The sequence below is a fragment of the Podarcis cretensis genome (genome assembly GCF_951804945.1).
Source record: "Podarcis cretensis genome assembly, chromosome: 8".
Lineage (NCBI taxonomy): Eukaryota > Metazoa > Chordata > Lepidosauria > Squamata > Lacertidae > Podarcis > Podarcis cretensis.
In genome coordinates, this window is record NC_137177.1 from 8,089,522 (window position 1) to 8,102,530 (window position 13,009).

Sequence of the window (13,009 nt, forward strand, 5' to 3'; positions counted from 1 at the left end):
AGGACTCTGCAATAGTTAAAGTGGTATCAAAACAATATTTGTTCAAGGTGCTGCGATGTGACTCTAACTCAGAGCCAGGCCTGTGAGCTCAGTGTGGTGAGGAGCTCTTAGGCATGTGCAGAGTGCTGCTTCCTTGGGCTTGAATAACCCCCCCACGCCTGCCCACAGTCTATGAAGGGTTGCATTTCAGAAGGTGGAAATGAGCTTGCTAAATGCGATCAAGATCTCATGTGCAGCGGAAAGGTGAGCCTATAATGTGGCGGTTTTGATATTCTCTCTCTTTCTCTCTCTCTCCCAGGGGATTTCCAGGGCTGGGAGGGCAAAGAAGGGCTGGGATTCCTCCTCCTCCTTCTCCCCCCAGCTCTTTGTGTTATTCTGCCCATCCCTCTGGGGTGGGGGGGAGGGCAGAGAAGAGGAGCGAGATCTGGAGATAAATAACTTAATTAAAGTCTCTCTCCTTAATTGATGCAAAGTCACTTTCCTCGCCTCCTCCCCAGATGACGGCTTAATTCTTCACAGTGCTGGGCTTAATTCTCCGCAGCAGCGCTCTGGGTCTGCCGTGCAAGGCTTTGCAGGTGGAGACCTGGGCAAATTTCGGAGCCTGGGTTTTCTGTGGGTCAAAACCACATCCTCCCGTGAATTTTTTAAAGGCAGAGCTGTGGGGACTGGTTTGGCCCTGCAAGTTGTATCCTCTAAGCCAGGAGATTCAGCTGAGGTTTCCTGAAGGCAGAGAGAAAGTATTGTGTTCCTCCCAGATGTCTTCCTAGTTTAAGGACTAGAAACTTAAAATATATAAATATTTATTGAATTTTCAAAACAAAACAAAACACCACTTTACAGACTTCCTGTCCCACCTGCCTTCCATGGTTTCCATATTTGCCCTTAAACGCTGCATATTTCATATATAATATTCAATACATCCATCCTAACCTATTTATCTTAATAATTAGAAGGACTAGAAACTTGATTTAGGAGATTTGAGAGCCAAGGCAAGCAGGGTGGTAAGTTTCAAGAGATTTCTGATACCACCTTCTGTAGCTTCCAAGGCTGCAGTAAAGCAGACCAGAGGAAGACCATGTTCATACTATAAATTTAAAGCGCTTTGATACCGCGCTAGACAGTTGTGACTTCCTGCAAAGACCCCTGGGAGTTGTCATTTGTTAGAGTGCTGAGTTATTAGAAGACCCCCCCCCCCCGTTCCCCTCCCAGAGCTACAGTTCCCAGAGTTCCCTGTGAAAGACGGGTTGATGGTTAAACCACTCTGAAATGTTAGTTCTGGGAGGGGAATTAGGGAGTCTCCATACAGCTCTCAGCATCCTTACAGTTCCCCCCCTAATATTTTGTTGGAAGCCTCCCACAGTGGCTGGGGGCAGCCTATTCGGATGGGTGGCAAGAAATAATAAAATTATCATCAACAACATCTGCCCGGACACTGAGGTCCAGCGCCGAGGGCCTTCTGGCAGTTCCGTCACTGTGAGAAGCCAAGTTACAGGGAACCAGGCAGAGGGCCTTCTCGGTGGTGGCACCCGCCCTGTGGAATGCCCTCCCATCAGATGTCAAAGAGAAAACAACCAACAGATTTTTAGAAGACATCTGAAGGAAGGGAAGCTTTTAATGTTTAATAGGTTATTGTATTTTAATATTTTGTTGGAAGCCGCCCAGAGTGGCCGTGGAAACAAAGCCAGATGGGCGGGGTATAAATAACAAATTATTATTATTATTATTATTATTATTATTATTATCATCCTCAGGGCTTTTTTTCAGCTGGAACTCAGTTCCAGCACCTCTCAGGTGGACTCCATTGCCGTTATAAGTGAAGTGTTTTGGCACCTATTTTTCTAGAAAAACAGCACCGATTATTATTATTATTAAACTACAGCTCCCAGAATCCTTTGGGGGAAGCCATGACTTTTTAGAGTGGGATCAGAGTGCTTTATATATTGCGAATGTGGCCTAACACTGAGTGTTTGGATTTAGCATGTGGGGGGTTTAAACTAGGTGGGGGGTGTCCAGATTCAATTTAAGATTAAAACCTTTATTTCATAACACGCCCACAGAACATTAGAAAATGACTCCCAGTGCCTGGCATGCAGGGAGCCCTTTACAGAGGAGGTAGGACAAGCCATGGATAGGCTTATCCTCTGTGAATTTCCCTGATCCTCTTTCAAAGCCATCCAAGGCCATCTCTGCCTCTAGTGGGAGGGAGTTCCGTAGTTTAACCACCCTCTTGGCTGCAGAAGCACTTTCTTTTGTCTGCCTTAAGTTCCAGGAAATCACACCATGTGGCTCGGAAAACCTCCCTGCTGATTTTTCTGCCAGCTCAGCGGTGAGGAGTTTGGCTCAGACCCTAGTACTCCCAAAGCGAAAAGGAAGCGGGAAGAGTTTAGAGAACAGGCGAGGGGGTGGAAGGTTTATAAAACCAGGCGGGACAGAGGAAAGCTTTTCTCCGTCTCTTGCAACGCTGGAACTGCTGGACGTCCAGCAAGCCGGAGATACAGGAAAGGACTTCTTCATCCAACGCATAGACTGTGGAACTCACTGCCACCAGAGGCTGCGATGCCACCGATTTGGGTGGCTTTAAAAGAGGGCTGGATGAGAAGCCTGTGATGGCTTCTAGGCACGATGGCTCTGCCGTGCTGCCACAGTCAGAGGCATCGATGCTTCTGAATACCCGTTGGCTGGTTCGAATCGTGAGTTCGAATCCTGATTGCTGGTTTCCAACAAGCTGGTGTGAGAACAGGATTCTGGATGAGATGGGCCATTGGCTCTTCTTATGTTCTAAGAGTCCAAGCCCCCCCAAATTTCCTCTGATTAAAAAAAAAGGAACATCCTATTCAATAATAATAATAATAATAATAATAATAATAATAATAACGAAAATTTTATTATTTATACCCCGCCCATCTGACTGGGTGGCCCCGCCATTCTGGACCGCTTCCAACATATATAAAGCATAATAAAACATTAAACAACTTCTCCATGCAGGGCTGATTTCAGATATCTTCTAAAGCAGGCACCCCCAACCTTCGGCCCTCCAGATGTTTTGGACTACAATTCCCATAATCCCTGACCACTGGTCCTGCTAGCTAGGGATCATGGGAGTTGTAGGCCAAAACATCTGGAGGGCTGAAGGTTGGGGGTGCCTGTTCTAAAGGTTGTAGATTTACTTATCTCCTTGGTTCGGGGGTCGCAAAACTCCATACTCTCCAACATTTCTCCGATGAAAATAGGTAAAGGGACCCCTGACCATTAAGTCCAGTCGTGGCCGACTCTGGGGTTGTGCGCTCATCTCACTTTATTGGCCGAGGGAGCCGGCGTACAGCTTCTGGGTCATGTGGCCAGCAGGACTAAGCCACTTCTGGCGAACCAGAGCAGCGCGCGGAAACGCCGTTTACCTTCCAGCCAGAGCGGTACCTATTTATCTACTTGCACTTTGACGTGCTTTGGAACTGCTAGGTTGGCAGGAGCAGGGACCGAGCAACGGGAGCTCATGCTGTCAGCGGGGATTCGAACCGCTGACCTTCTGATCGGCAAGTCCTAGGCTCTGTGGTTTAACCCACAGCGCCACCCGCGTTCCAGCAGCGCCACACATCCTAAGGAAAAGCGGGACATTTCGGGATCAAATCAGAAACTGGGATGGCTTCTGTAAATTCAGGACTGTCCCTGGGAAATAGGGACGCATGGAGAGCAGGGAGGTGGCCCTACGGATTTTATGGGACTGCACCTTTCAGCATCTCTGAGCATTGGCTTGGCTGGCGGGCAGGAGATGGAAACACAACAACGCCCGGGGTGGTTTTTGTTAGATGTTTCTCCCCATGCTGACCTGCTCTGTCAGGTCCCAGGCCAGCGAGCTGAAACCTAACCAACTGGCTCACAGCCTGAGGCCAACAGCTGGGTCTTGGGTTCGACTCGGCACACACAAACACACGCACACTCGCTCCCAAGGATTCCAGTAAGCTGGAGCCGAGACTGTGCTGAGCACTGAAAAGTTCTAATTGCATTTAATAAACAGGAATGCATTCATTTAAATGGATTGTACGAAGGCATGCATTTAAATATTCAAATGCTTCGGAGGGTCATAAATAAAGAGTAGCAGCTGAGCCGTCTGCAAATGTGGCGTTTTGAAAAGAACGAGAACGCAGGGACAAGGAACGACATAGAGAAAATGGGGTAAAATAGTGGAATAATAATAATTATTATTATTTATACCAGAGGTAGGCAACCTAAGGCTTTCTCAATCTGGTCTGTAGACGGTCCGGGAATCAGTGTGTTTTTACATGAGGTTGAATCCTGACAAGACAGAAGTACTGTTTTTGGGGCACAGGGGGTGGGCTGGTGTGGAGGACTCCCTGGTCCTGAATGGGGTAACTGTGCCCCTGAAGGACCAGGTGTGCAGCCTAGGAGTCATTTTGGACTCACAGCTGTCCATGGAGGCGCAGGTCAATTCTGTGTCCAGGGCAGCTGTTTACCAACTCCATCTAGTACGCAGGCTGAGACCCTACCTGTCCGCAGACTGTCTCGCCAGAGTGGTGCATGCTCTGGTTATCTCCCGCTTGGACTACTGCAATGCGCTCTATGTGGGGCTACCTTTGAAGGTGACCCGGAAACTGCAATTAATCCAAAATGCGGCAGCTAGACTGGTGACTGGGAGCGGCCACCGAGACCACATAACACCGGTTCTGAGAGACCTACATTGGCTCCCAGTATGTTTCCGAGCACAATTCAAAGTGTTGGTGCTGACCTTTCAAGCCCTAAACAGCCTCGGTCCAGTATACCTGAAGGAGCGTCTACACCCCCATCGTTCAGCCCAGACAATGAGGTCCAGTGCCGAGGGCCTTCTGGCAGTTCCCTCATTGCAAGAAGCAAAGCTACAGGGAACCAGGCAGAGGGCCTTCTTGGTAGTGGTGCTCGCACCATGGAATGCCCTCCTGTCAGATGTCAAGGAAATAAACCACTATCTGACTTTTAGAAGACATCTGAAGGCAGCCCTGTTTCAGGAAGTTTTAGATGTTTGATGTTTTATTGTGTTTTTAACATTCTGTTGGGAGCCGCCCAGAGTGGCTGGGGAAACTCAGCCAGATGGGCAGGGTAGAAATAATAAATTATTATTATTATTATTATTATTATTATTATTATTAGTAATAGTAGGAGTAGTAGGAGTAGTAGTAGTAGTAGTAGAATTTGTCCTTTCATTTAAAATGCATCTCTGGGTTATTTGTGGGGCATAGGAATTCATTCATTCCCCTCCCCCCCAAATATAGTCCGGCCCACCACATGGCCTGAGGGACGGTGGACCGGCCCACGGCTGAAAAAGGTTGCTGACCCCTGATTTATACCCTACCCATCTGACCGGGTTTCTCCAGCCACTCAGGGCAGCTTCCGTCATAATATAAATACACAACTAAACACCAAGCATTACAAACTTCTCAATACAAGGGAAGGGAAGTTTTTAATGTGTGACATTTTAATGTATTTTTAATTTTTGTTGGAAGCTGCCCAGAGTGGCTGGAGAAACCCAGCCAGATGGGCGGGGTACAAATATTATTATTATTATTATTATTATTATTATTATTACAGTAGTACCTCGGGTTACATACGCTTCAGGTTACAGACGCTTCAGGTTACAGACTCCGCTAACCCAGAAATAGTGCTTCAGGTTAAGAACTTTGCTTCAGGATGAGAACAGAAATCGTGCTCCGGTGGCGCAGCGGCATCAGGAGGCCCCATTAGCTAAAGTGGTGCTTCAGGTTAAGAACAGTTTCAGGTTAAGAACAGACCTCCAGAACGAATTAAGTACTTAACCCGAGGTACCACTGTATTCTTACAAGGCTGCCTTCAAATGTCTTTGGAAAGTCAGGTGTGGTTATTGCAGTTGCCTGCATTTAAACTTATGGTGCAATCCTACTCAGTACATCCCACTGACTTCAGTGGAGCTGCCACCTGAGCAGGTGGGGTTAGGGTTGCAGAGAATGAGGACTTATAGAATCTCAGAATTGTATTGGAAGGGACCCGAGGGTCATCTAGTCCAATCCCTGCAATGTAGGAATCTCAACTAAAACATCCATGACAGATGGCTGTCCGACCTCTGCTTAGAAACCTCCAAGGAGTGCATTGTGCGATGCTTCCAAGATCAGAGACAGGCTTCTTTGGATTACCAGTTTCTGGAGAACAAGCTCGGAGCTGGTTGCCCTCACAACAACCCTGTGAGGCAGGCTGCCAGTGTTCCCCTTTCACAGATGGCAAAACTGAGGCTCTGACTTTCCCAAGTTCGCAGGGGCTCTCTGGAGCAGAAAAGAGTACCATACTTTCCCATCAATAAGACGCCCCCGTGTATAAGACTACCCCTATTTTAGGGACTCCAATTTAAGAAAATGGGGGGGGGGAGAGATGACACAGAGCTGTTGAGCTTTTTTTAGGGGGGGGGCTGCCAAAAATCACTCACCCACATGCATTGCTAAATCCGTCTCCCATCGTCCCATCGCCGGCAGAGTCGTTGAGCTGTTTTTGGGGTGGAATTGCAGAAAATCGCTCACCCGCCGCTAACGATCCCAAACACCCACAGCCCCCAATCAACCGCGGTATTGCCACAGAGACAGCCATTCGCAAGCAGGCATTTACAGACCCACCAATCACTTGCCCCGTCGCCGCAGAAAATCTCTTGCTCACAGTTGCAACCAAATTCCCATGCGCTACCCATGTATAAGACGAGGGCAAATATGAAAACATTTTTTAAAAGAAAACACCCTAGTCTTATATGCGGGAAAATACGGTAGCTCGTTCCTGGCTGCTTAAAGGAATATGCAGGCCCTTCGCTCCCATTTGATGCAACGCATCTGAAGAATATTCTAAATTTCGGGGAGCAGGTCCTCAGGGTTCTGTCCAGCCAGAGTAGACCCCCCACTGAAATGAATGGACCTACATTAATTCCATGGGAATTAGTGGCGCTGTGGGTTAAACCACAGAGCCTAGGACTTGCCAATCAGAAGGTCGGCGGTTCGAATCCCCACGACGGGGTGAGCTCCTGTTGCTCGGTCCCTGCTCCTGCCAACCTAGCAGTTTGAAAGCACGTCAAAGTGCAAGTAGATAAATAGGTACCGCTCCGGCGGGAAGGTAAACGGCGTTTCCGTGCGCTGCTCTGGTTCGCCAGAAGCGGCTTAGTCATGCTGGCCACATGAAACGGAAGCTGTACGCCGGCTCCCTCGGCCAATAAAGCGAGATGAGCGCCGCAACCCCAGAGTCGGCCATGACTGGACCTAATGGTCAGAGGTCCCTTTACCGGAGGGTCTACTCTGAGTAGGACTCGTGTTGACCACAACCCTCATTGTTTCCTTGCATCTATCGGGTTTCTCAAGCGTGGGAAATCTCATGAGACTCGTTTCCAAGTCAGGGTTTGGGTTGGCTTTCTGTTTAGTGCCCCCCCCCACCTTGAGCTCTGTTTCGACAGATCCGATCCGATTTCAGATCCGAATTCCTGTGTGAACATTTTCCATCTGCCTTACCTGCGAGCAAAGCTGGGTTTCCCCGAAAGGGGAGCTGTGGGGGCGATCAGGGCTTGTGACTCTCCCTTTCCTCTCCTCTCTCTTCTGTGCCAAAACTAAATCTTTGTGTGGGCAGAAGGAATTTGCGAGGAACCTTGCCAATCTCTCTGAGCGCTCTTCCCAGCTTTGGAGTTCTGGTGGTGGTTGAGGGAGTGGTGTCCGAGGGCTACAGCTCAGAGCCAGGGAGACGGTTCTCTTGTTTGTCTCCAGATCTCCCCAAGTGCAGATGAAGCGTTGGGAGAATTTTGTAATGTGCGAAAGGGGTATGTCATAGAGTTGGAATGGACCATGTGTGTGTGCGCGCGGGTGCGTTGGGATTTTGGGAACCCAGACTCCTGGATTCTGTCCACCGATCCTTTGTTCTCTTTCGTGTGCCTCAGTTTCCACCTCCCTAAAATGGGTGCAGCCATCTGCCCCACCCAGATCCGAAATTTTATTTATAAAAATATTTATAAATATTATAAAATATTTGTTTATTTGCAAAAAGACTTCTGTAAAAAAACCCAGAGTGGTTTACAACAAATGTACATAGAAGCCGTTCAATAAAAGCAATATTTTTAAAAAGTTAAAATCGGGAATCAGCTAAGCATTGTGGGAAAATGTATCCTTTTTGGATGAAGTTATTATTGTTGTTATATTTGGACACAGCCCTTTATCGAAAGAGTCGTGGTAGTTGTATTTTGTTAAGGGCTTTTCTTTTTTTGGGGGGGGGGTAAAATTGTTGCTGTTGTTAATCTGTAGATCTCAGGGTGATTCACACGTAAAATCACAATACATTCCTAATGAACTGCATATGAACTGGAGGGGTTGCAGCAGTAAAGAATCATTTACTTCAAAGTGAAAGCGCGTTTACTGCTCAACCCTGCTTTAGTAATTACTATTTCATTTTATAACGATGGATGGAAATTAAAAGATGAAAAACGAAACTGTCAAATAGCCACGAGGAATGAGTACTTTGTGCGCGAGTTAAAATAATAACAAAGTCCAAGTAAAGACGATTGACGTTATCAGATCATCCAAGTCTAGTTCCAGATTCACCAGGCTTTGATGGGGGCTATTTTGAAAATGATGGTTCTGCTGTATATTAAATAAACGGATGAAAATGAATTCTGTGAATTGCCTGCATAGGCCTGGAAGAGTTTTCAGCTGGCGTTCAAAAGTTGAAAGAGAATTAAAACAAATCAATATAATACAATACAAAAACAAAAACACTACGTAAATTTTCTTTCTTTTTTTTTGTAATCTTTAAACTCTTAATAAATATTATTTTTTAAAAAAAAGTTGAAAGAGAAGAGGCTTGCTGAATCTCTAGTGGCAGAGAGTTCCATAGGACCGGGCTGGAGACACTAAAGGCTTGGGGTTTTTTGTCATTGTCAAATAAGCCTCACCAACTCAGGAAACAATGAACGATGTTCCTGCACTTAGTTGATCTCAGTGATCAAGCTGGGATTTGAGGGTGCAGAGCTTGGTAAATTAATACAAGGACATTGAACCTGGTATTTCCTTTATTTTAGGGTTGCCATATTTCAAAAAATGAAAATCGGAACACAAAAGTTGTTGAGCTTCCTTCTTGGCCAAAGCTCTTGAGTATATTTTTTGCAAAGAAGAAGAGGTTTTCAAGCTATTTTTTTAAGGAAAATTGCAAAAATAAATAAATCTACACCTCCAGTATGGGCAGGTTTCCCTGGACATTTAAAACGATTTACGAAATCGCGTATAGGGTGGTATATAAATTCAATGAATAATAATAATAATAATAATAATAATAATAATCTCCCGTAACCAAATGCCTCGTTCCTTCTAGCGCTCATACTCTCTGGTTCTGGAGGCCTGGGATGCCGTCAACGCTTCTGACGTCACCAGTCAAGGTAAGAAGTTGCTTTCTCACCTGCAGGAGCCAGCAGGGTGGGATTCCAGACAGGGACACAGTTAGGATTTTGAGACCCTCCATGTTCAGAGCCATAGCTGTCAAGCGTCCCTTATTTGGCGGGACAGTCCTTTATCCCAGCGCCATGTCCCGCCGCTGTCCCTTATTGATGATGTCCCTTAAATAAGCTACTGAAGGTAATGGGGCCCTTTCTGTGTCCAACTGTCCTTTGTCAATAACAAATTGTTGCTGTTTTTTGTGTTGAATACAGTGGTACCGCGCAAGACGAATGCCTCGTAAGACGAAAAACTCGCAAGACGAAAGAGTTTTTCGTTTTTTGAGTTGCTTCGCAAGATGGATTTCCCTATGGGCTTGCTTCGCAAGACGAAAATGTCTTGCAAGTTTGTTTCCTTTGTCTTGCAAGTTTATTTCCTTTTTCTTAAAACCGTGCATTCAGGGGGTGCAGTTGCAACTTGACTTCGAGGAGCAACTCATAGCACGCGGTGTGGTAGCCTTTTTTGAGGTTTTTGAAGACTTTGGTGATTTTTGAAGCTTTTCCAAAATCCGTGCTTCGCAAGACGAAAAAAATCGCAAGACGAAAAAACTCGCAGAACGAATTAATTTCGTCTTGCGAGGTACCACTGTATGTGCTATATGGTAACTTATGGACCTAATAGGTATCTAAAGCCATTTGCACGCAACAAAATATGTATTTTACCAAAGTAATTGTTGATCCCTTATTTTGGCTGCTGATCCCTTATTTTCGAGGCTGCTGGTCCCTTATTTTCAAATCTGTAAGTCGACAGCTATGTTCAGAGCAGTCTACCCCTGAATATCAGTTGCGGCAAAGGAGGTCTCTTAACTCAAACCCTGCTTGCTTCAGGGTTTCCCAGGGCTACCTCACTGCCCATGATGGAGGTCTAGGTGAACTGCCTTTCATCTGATCCAGCAGAGCTCCTTAGCTGTCATAATAATAATAATAATAATAATAATAATAATAATAATAATAATATTTTTTTATTTATACCCCGCCCTCAGTTCAGAAAACAGGGCTCAGGGCGGCTAACAACAAATTTAAAACACTGAATTGATGCAACAAAAAATAGCATAAAATACAGTATGAAACGTGAATAACAATAAATTCAGAATTCAAAAATCAATTTAGGGGGGAAATCCATCCAATAAACATTAGATGATCACCAGGGCTAGCTGGCTAAATTAGTCCTATTTGGGCCAGTGAGGAGACCAGGGGAGAATTAGCTGTGGGATCTCAGAGCGGGTAATCTTCATAAAAAGAGGAGGGGAGGGAAGGAAGGGGAATAAAAGATCAGGCTAAGTTCAGATTGAAAGCCAGGCGGAATAGCTCTGTCTTACAGGCTCTGCGGAAGAAAGTTAAAGCCTGCAGGGCCCTGGTCTCATGGGACAGAGCGTTCCACCAGGTCGGAGCCATCACTGAGAAGGCCCTGGCCCTGGTGGAGGATAATCCACCAATGTGGTGGAGGCACAGAGGCAAGGGAGCTTCTGCAAAACCAGATGAATATAGTTTCGGGTTCCTTTCATGCGTTCGCCACTCCACAAATGACTCACGGGCAGGCTGCCACAGGGACCTTATTGTGGACTGGTAACTTGTGCGGGCCCATTTGCAGCGCCATCCGGGTGCAGGATTGTAGCAGGGTGGTGAATCTCTTGTTTTGTGTGGAAAAGGTCCTGATTTTTATCCCCGGCAGCCACTCCAGGTAGGGATGCAAATGCCCCTGGCTTGGCAGCTTGGAGAGCCACTGCTGACCTGTGCAGAGCGTATTGCCCCACTCGCTCTAAGTGGGGCTGCCCTTGAGACTGACCCAGAAACTCCAGCGGGTGCAGAATGTCGCGGCGAGACTCCTTACGGGGTCCCTGCCATGGGATCACATTCATCCAGTGCTTTACCAGCTGCACTGACTCCCGGTGGAGTACAGGATCAGGTTCAAGGTGCTGGTTTTAACCTTTAAAGCCCTCTACGGCCTAGGACCCTCGTACCTATGGGACTGCCTCTCCCGGTATGCCCCACAGAGGAACTTACGGTCTTCAAATAAAAACATCCTGAAGGACCCAGGCCACAGGGAGGTTAGGCTGGCCTCAACTAGAGCCAGGGCTTTTTCGGCTGTGGCCCCGATCTGGTGGAATGCTCTGTCACAAGAGACTAGGGCCCAGGATTTGACATCTTTCCGCAGGGCCTGCAAGACAGAGCTGTTCCACCAGGCCTTCGGTCAGGGCGCAGCCTGACTCCCCCCTTTGGCAATCTTTACAGAACTTAAGCTTAATGGTTGCCATCAATTGGATTTTAATTACTGTATTTTTCGCTCTATAAGACGCACCAGACCGCAAGACGCACCTAGTTTTTGGAGGAGGAAAACAAGAAAAAAAATATTCTGAATCTCAGAAGCTAGAACAGCAAGAGGGATCGCTGCGCAGTGAAAGCAGCAATCCCTCTTGCTGTTCTGGCTTCTGGGATAGCTGCGCAGCCTGCATTCGCTTCATAAGATGACACACATTTCCCCTACTTTTTAGGAGGGAAAAAGTGAGTCTTATAGAGCAAAAAATACGGTAACCCAATGGCAAAATGTTGCTTATACAATTGCTTTAGGACACTGCTTCTCGCAAACGCTGGGATCTGGGTAAGCAGGTCTGTTGGTCTAAATGCGGCGGAAACTGGGCAGCAGAAAAGAATGCTAAAATCAGGAATGAACACATTTTGGAGATGTGGCCCCTCAGTGCAGCTCACATGACTCAGCGGCGCATCAGTGCCCCCCGATCTGCACATGGCACAAACCACATGCTTTAGTGCAAAAAACACGGTAATTTTTATAATGAAATGTTTTTAGAATGTTGCACTATTTTATTGTTGTTAGCCACCCTGAGCCCGGCTTCGGCTGGGGAGAGCGGGATATAAATAAAATTATTATTATTATTATTATTATTATTATTATTATTATTATTGAGCTTGGTGGACCAGCTGCCCGACTGGCTGCAAGTTAGCTTCCTCTCTTCTGATTCACCCAGGCAGTTTTGGCTCCTCCACCTCTGCCTCTGTCTTCGGAAATTTGCTGGAAATTTGCTTCTCCTTCCAGGCGGAGGGCAGCTAATGGAGCGGGTGACCCGTTCGGGAATGCTGAACCCTGGCGAAGGCTGGCAGGACCTGTGGCATCACGGGCGCAGCACCTCGCTGGAATACCGGGTGCGGGTGCGCTGCCAAGAGCATTACTACGGCCCGGCCTGCAACTTCCTGTGCCGTCCCCGCGACGATTTCTTCGGGCACCACAGCTGCGACGCTGCGGGCAACAAGGTCTGTCTGGACGGCTGGACGGGAGACGAATGTAAACGGGGTATGTCCCGGGACGTCCGGCTGGCGCGGTGCGGAGGAGAGGAAGAAGGGGCTGCATTGGACCGGGGGAGGGAGGGGAGAGAACCCAGGAGTCCTGCACTGGGTGCTATTTTCCATCCTGGCCTCCTGCCAGTAATGAAGCTTTGTTAAAGGTAAAGGGTAAATGGACCCCTGACCACTAGGTCCATTCGTGGCCGACTCTGGGGTTGCGGCGCTCATCTCGCTTTATTGGCCGAGGGAGCC

The 13,009-nt window shown here is 47.2% G+C and overlaps 1 protein-coding gene across 1 annotated transcript in view; it reads left to right on the plus strand.

The window, feature by feature from the left end:
• The window catches only part of LOC307223371 (uncharacterized protein), a gene marked incomplete at its 5' end in the record, with an annotated part of 58,482 nt that overhangs the window by 12,531 nt on the left and 32,942 nt on the right, over positions 1 to 13,009 (plus strand). The window contains 2 exons of the mRNA XM_079989339.1: positions 9,343 to 9,406; positions 12,513 to 12,767. Coding sequence (XP_079845465.1) covers positions 9,343 to 9,406; positions 12,513 to 12,767 — 319 coding nt within the window. The remainder of the gene's footprint in view (positions 1 to 9,342; positions 9,407 to 12,512; positions 12,768 to 13,009) is intronic.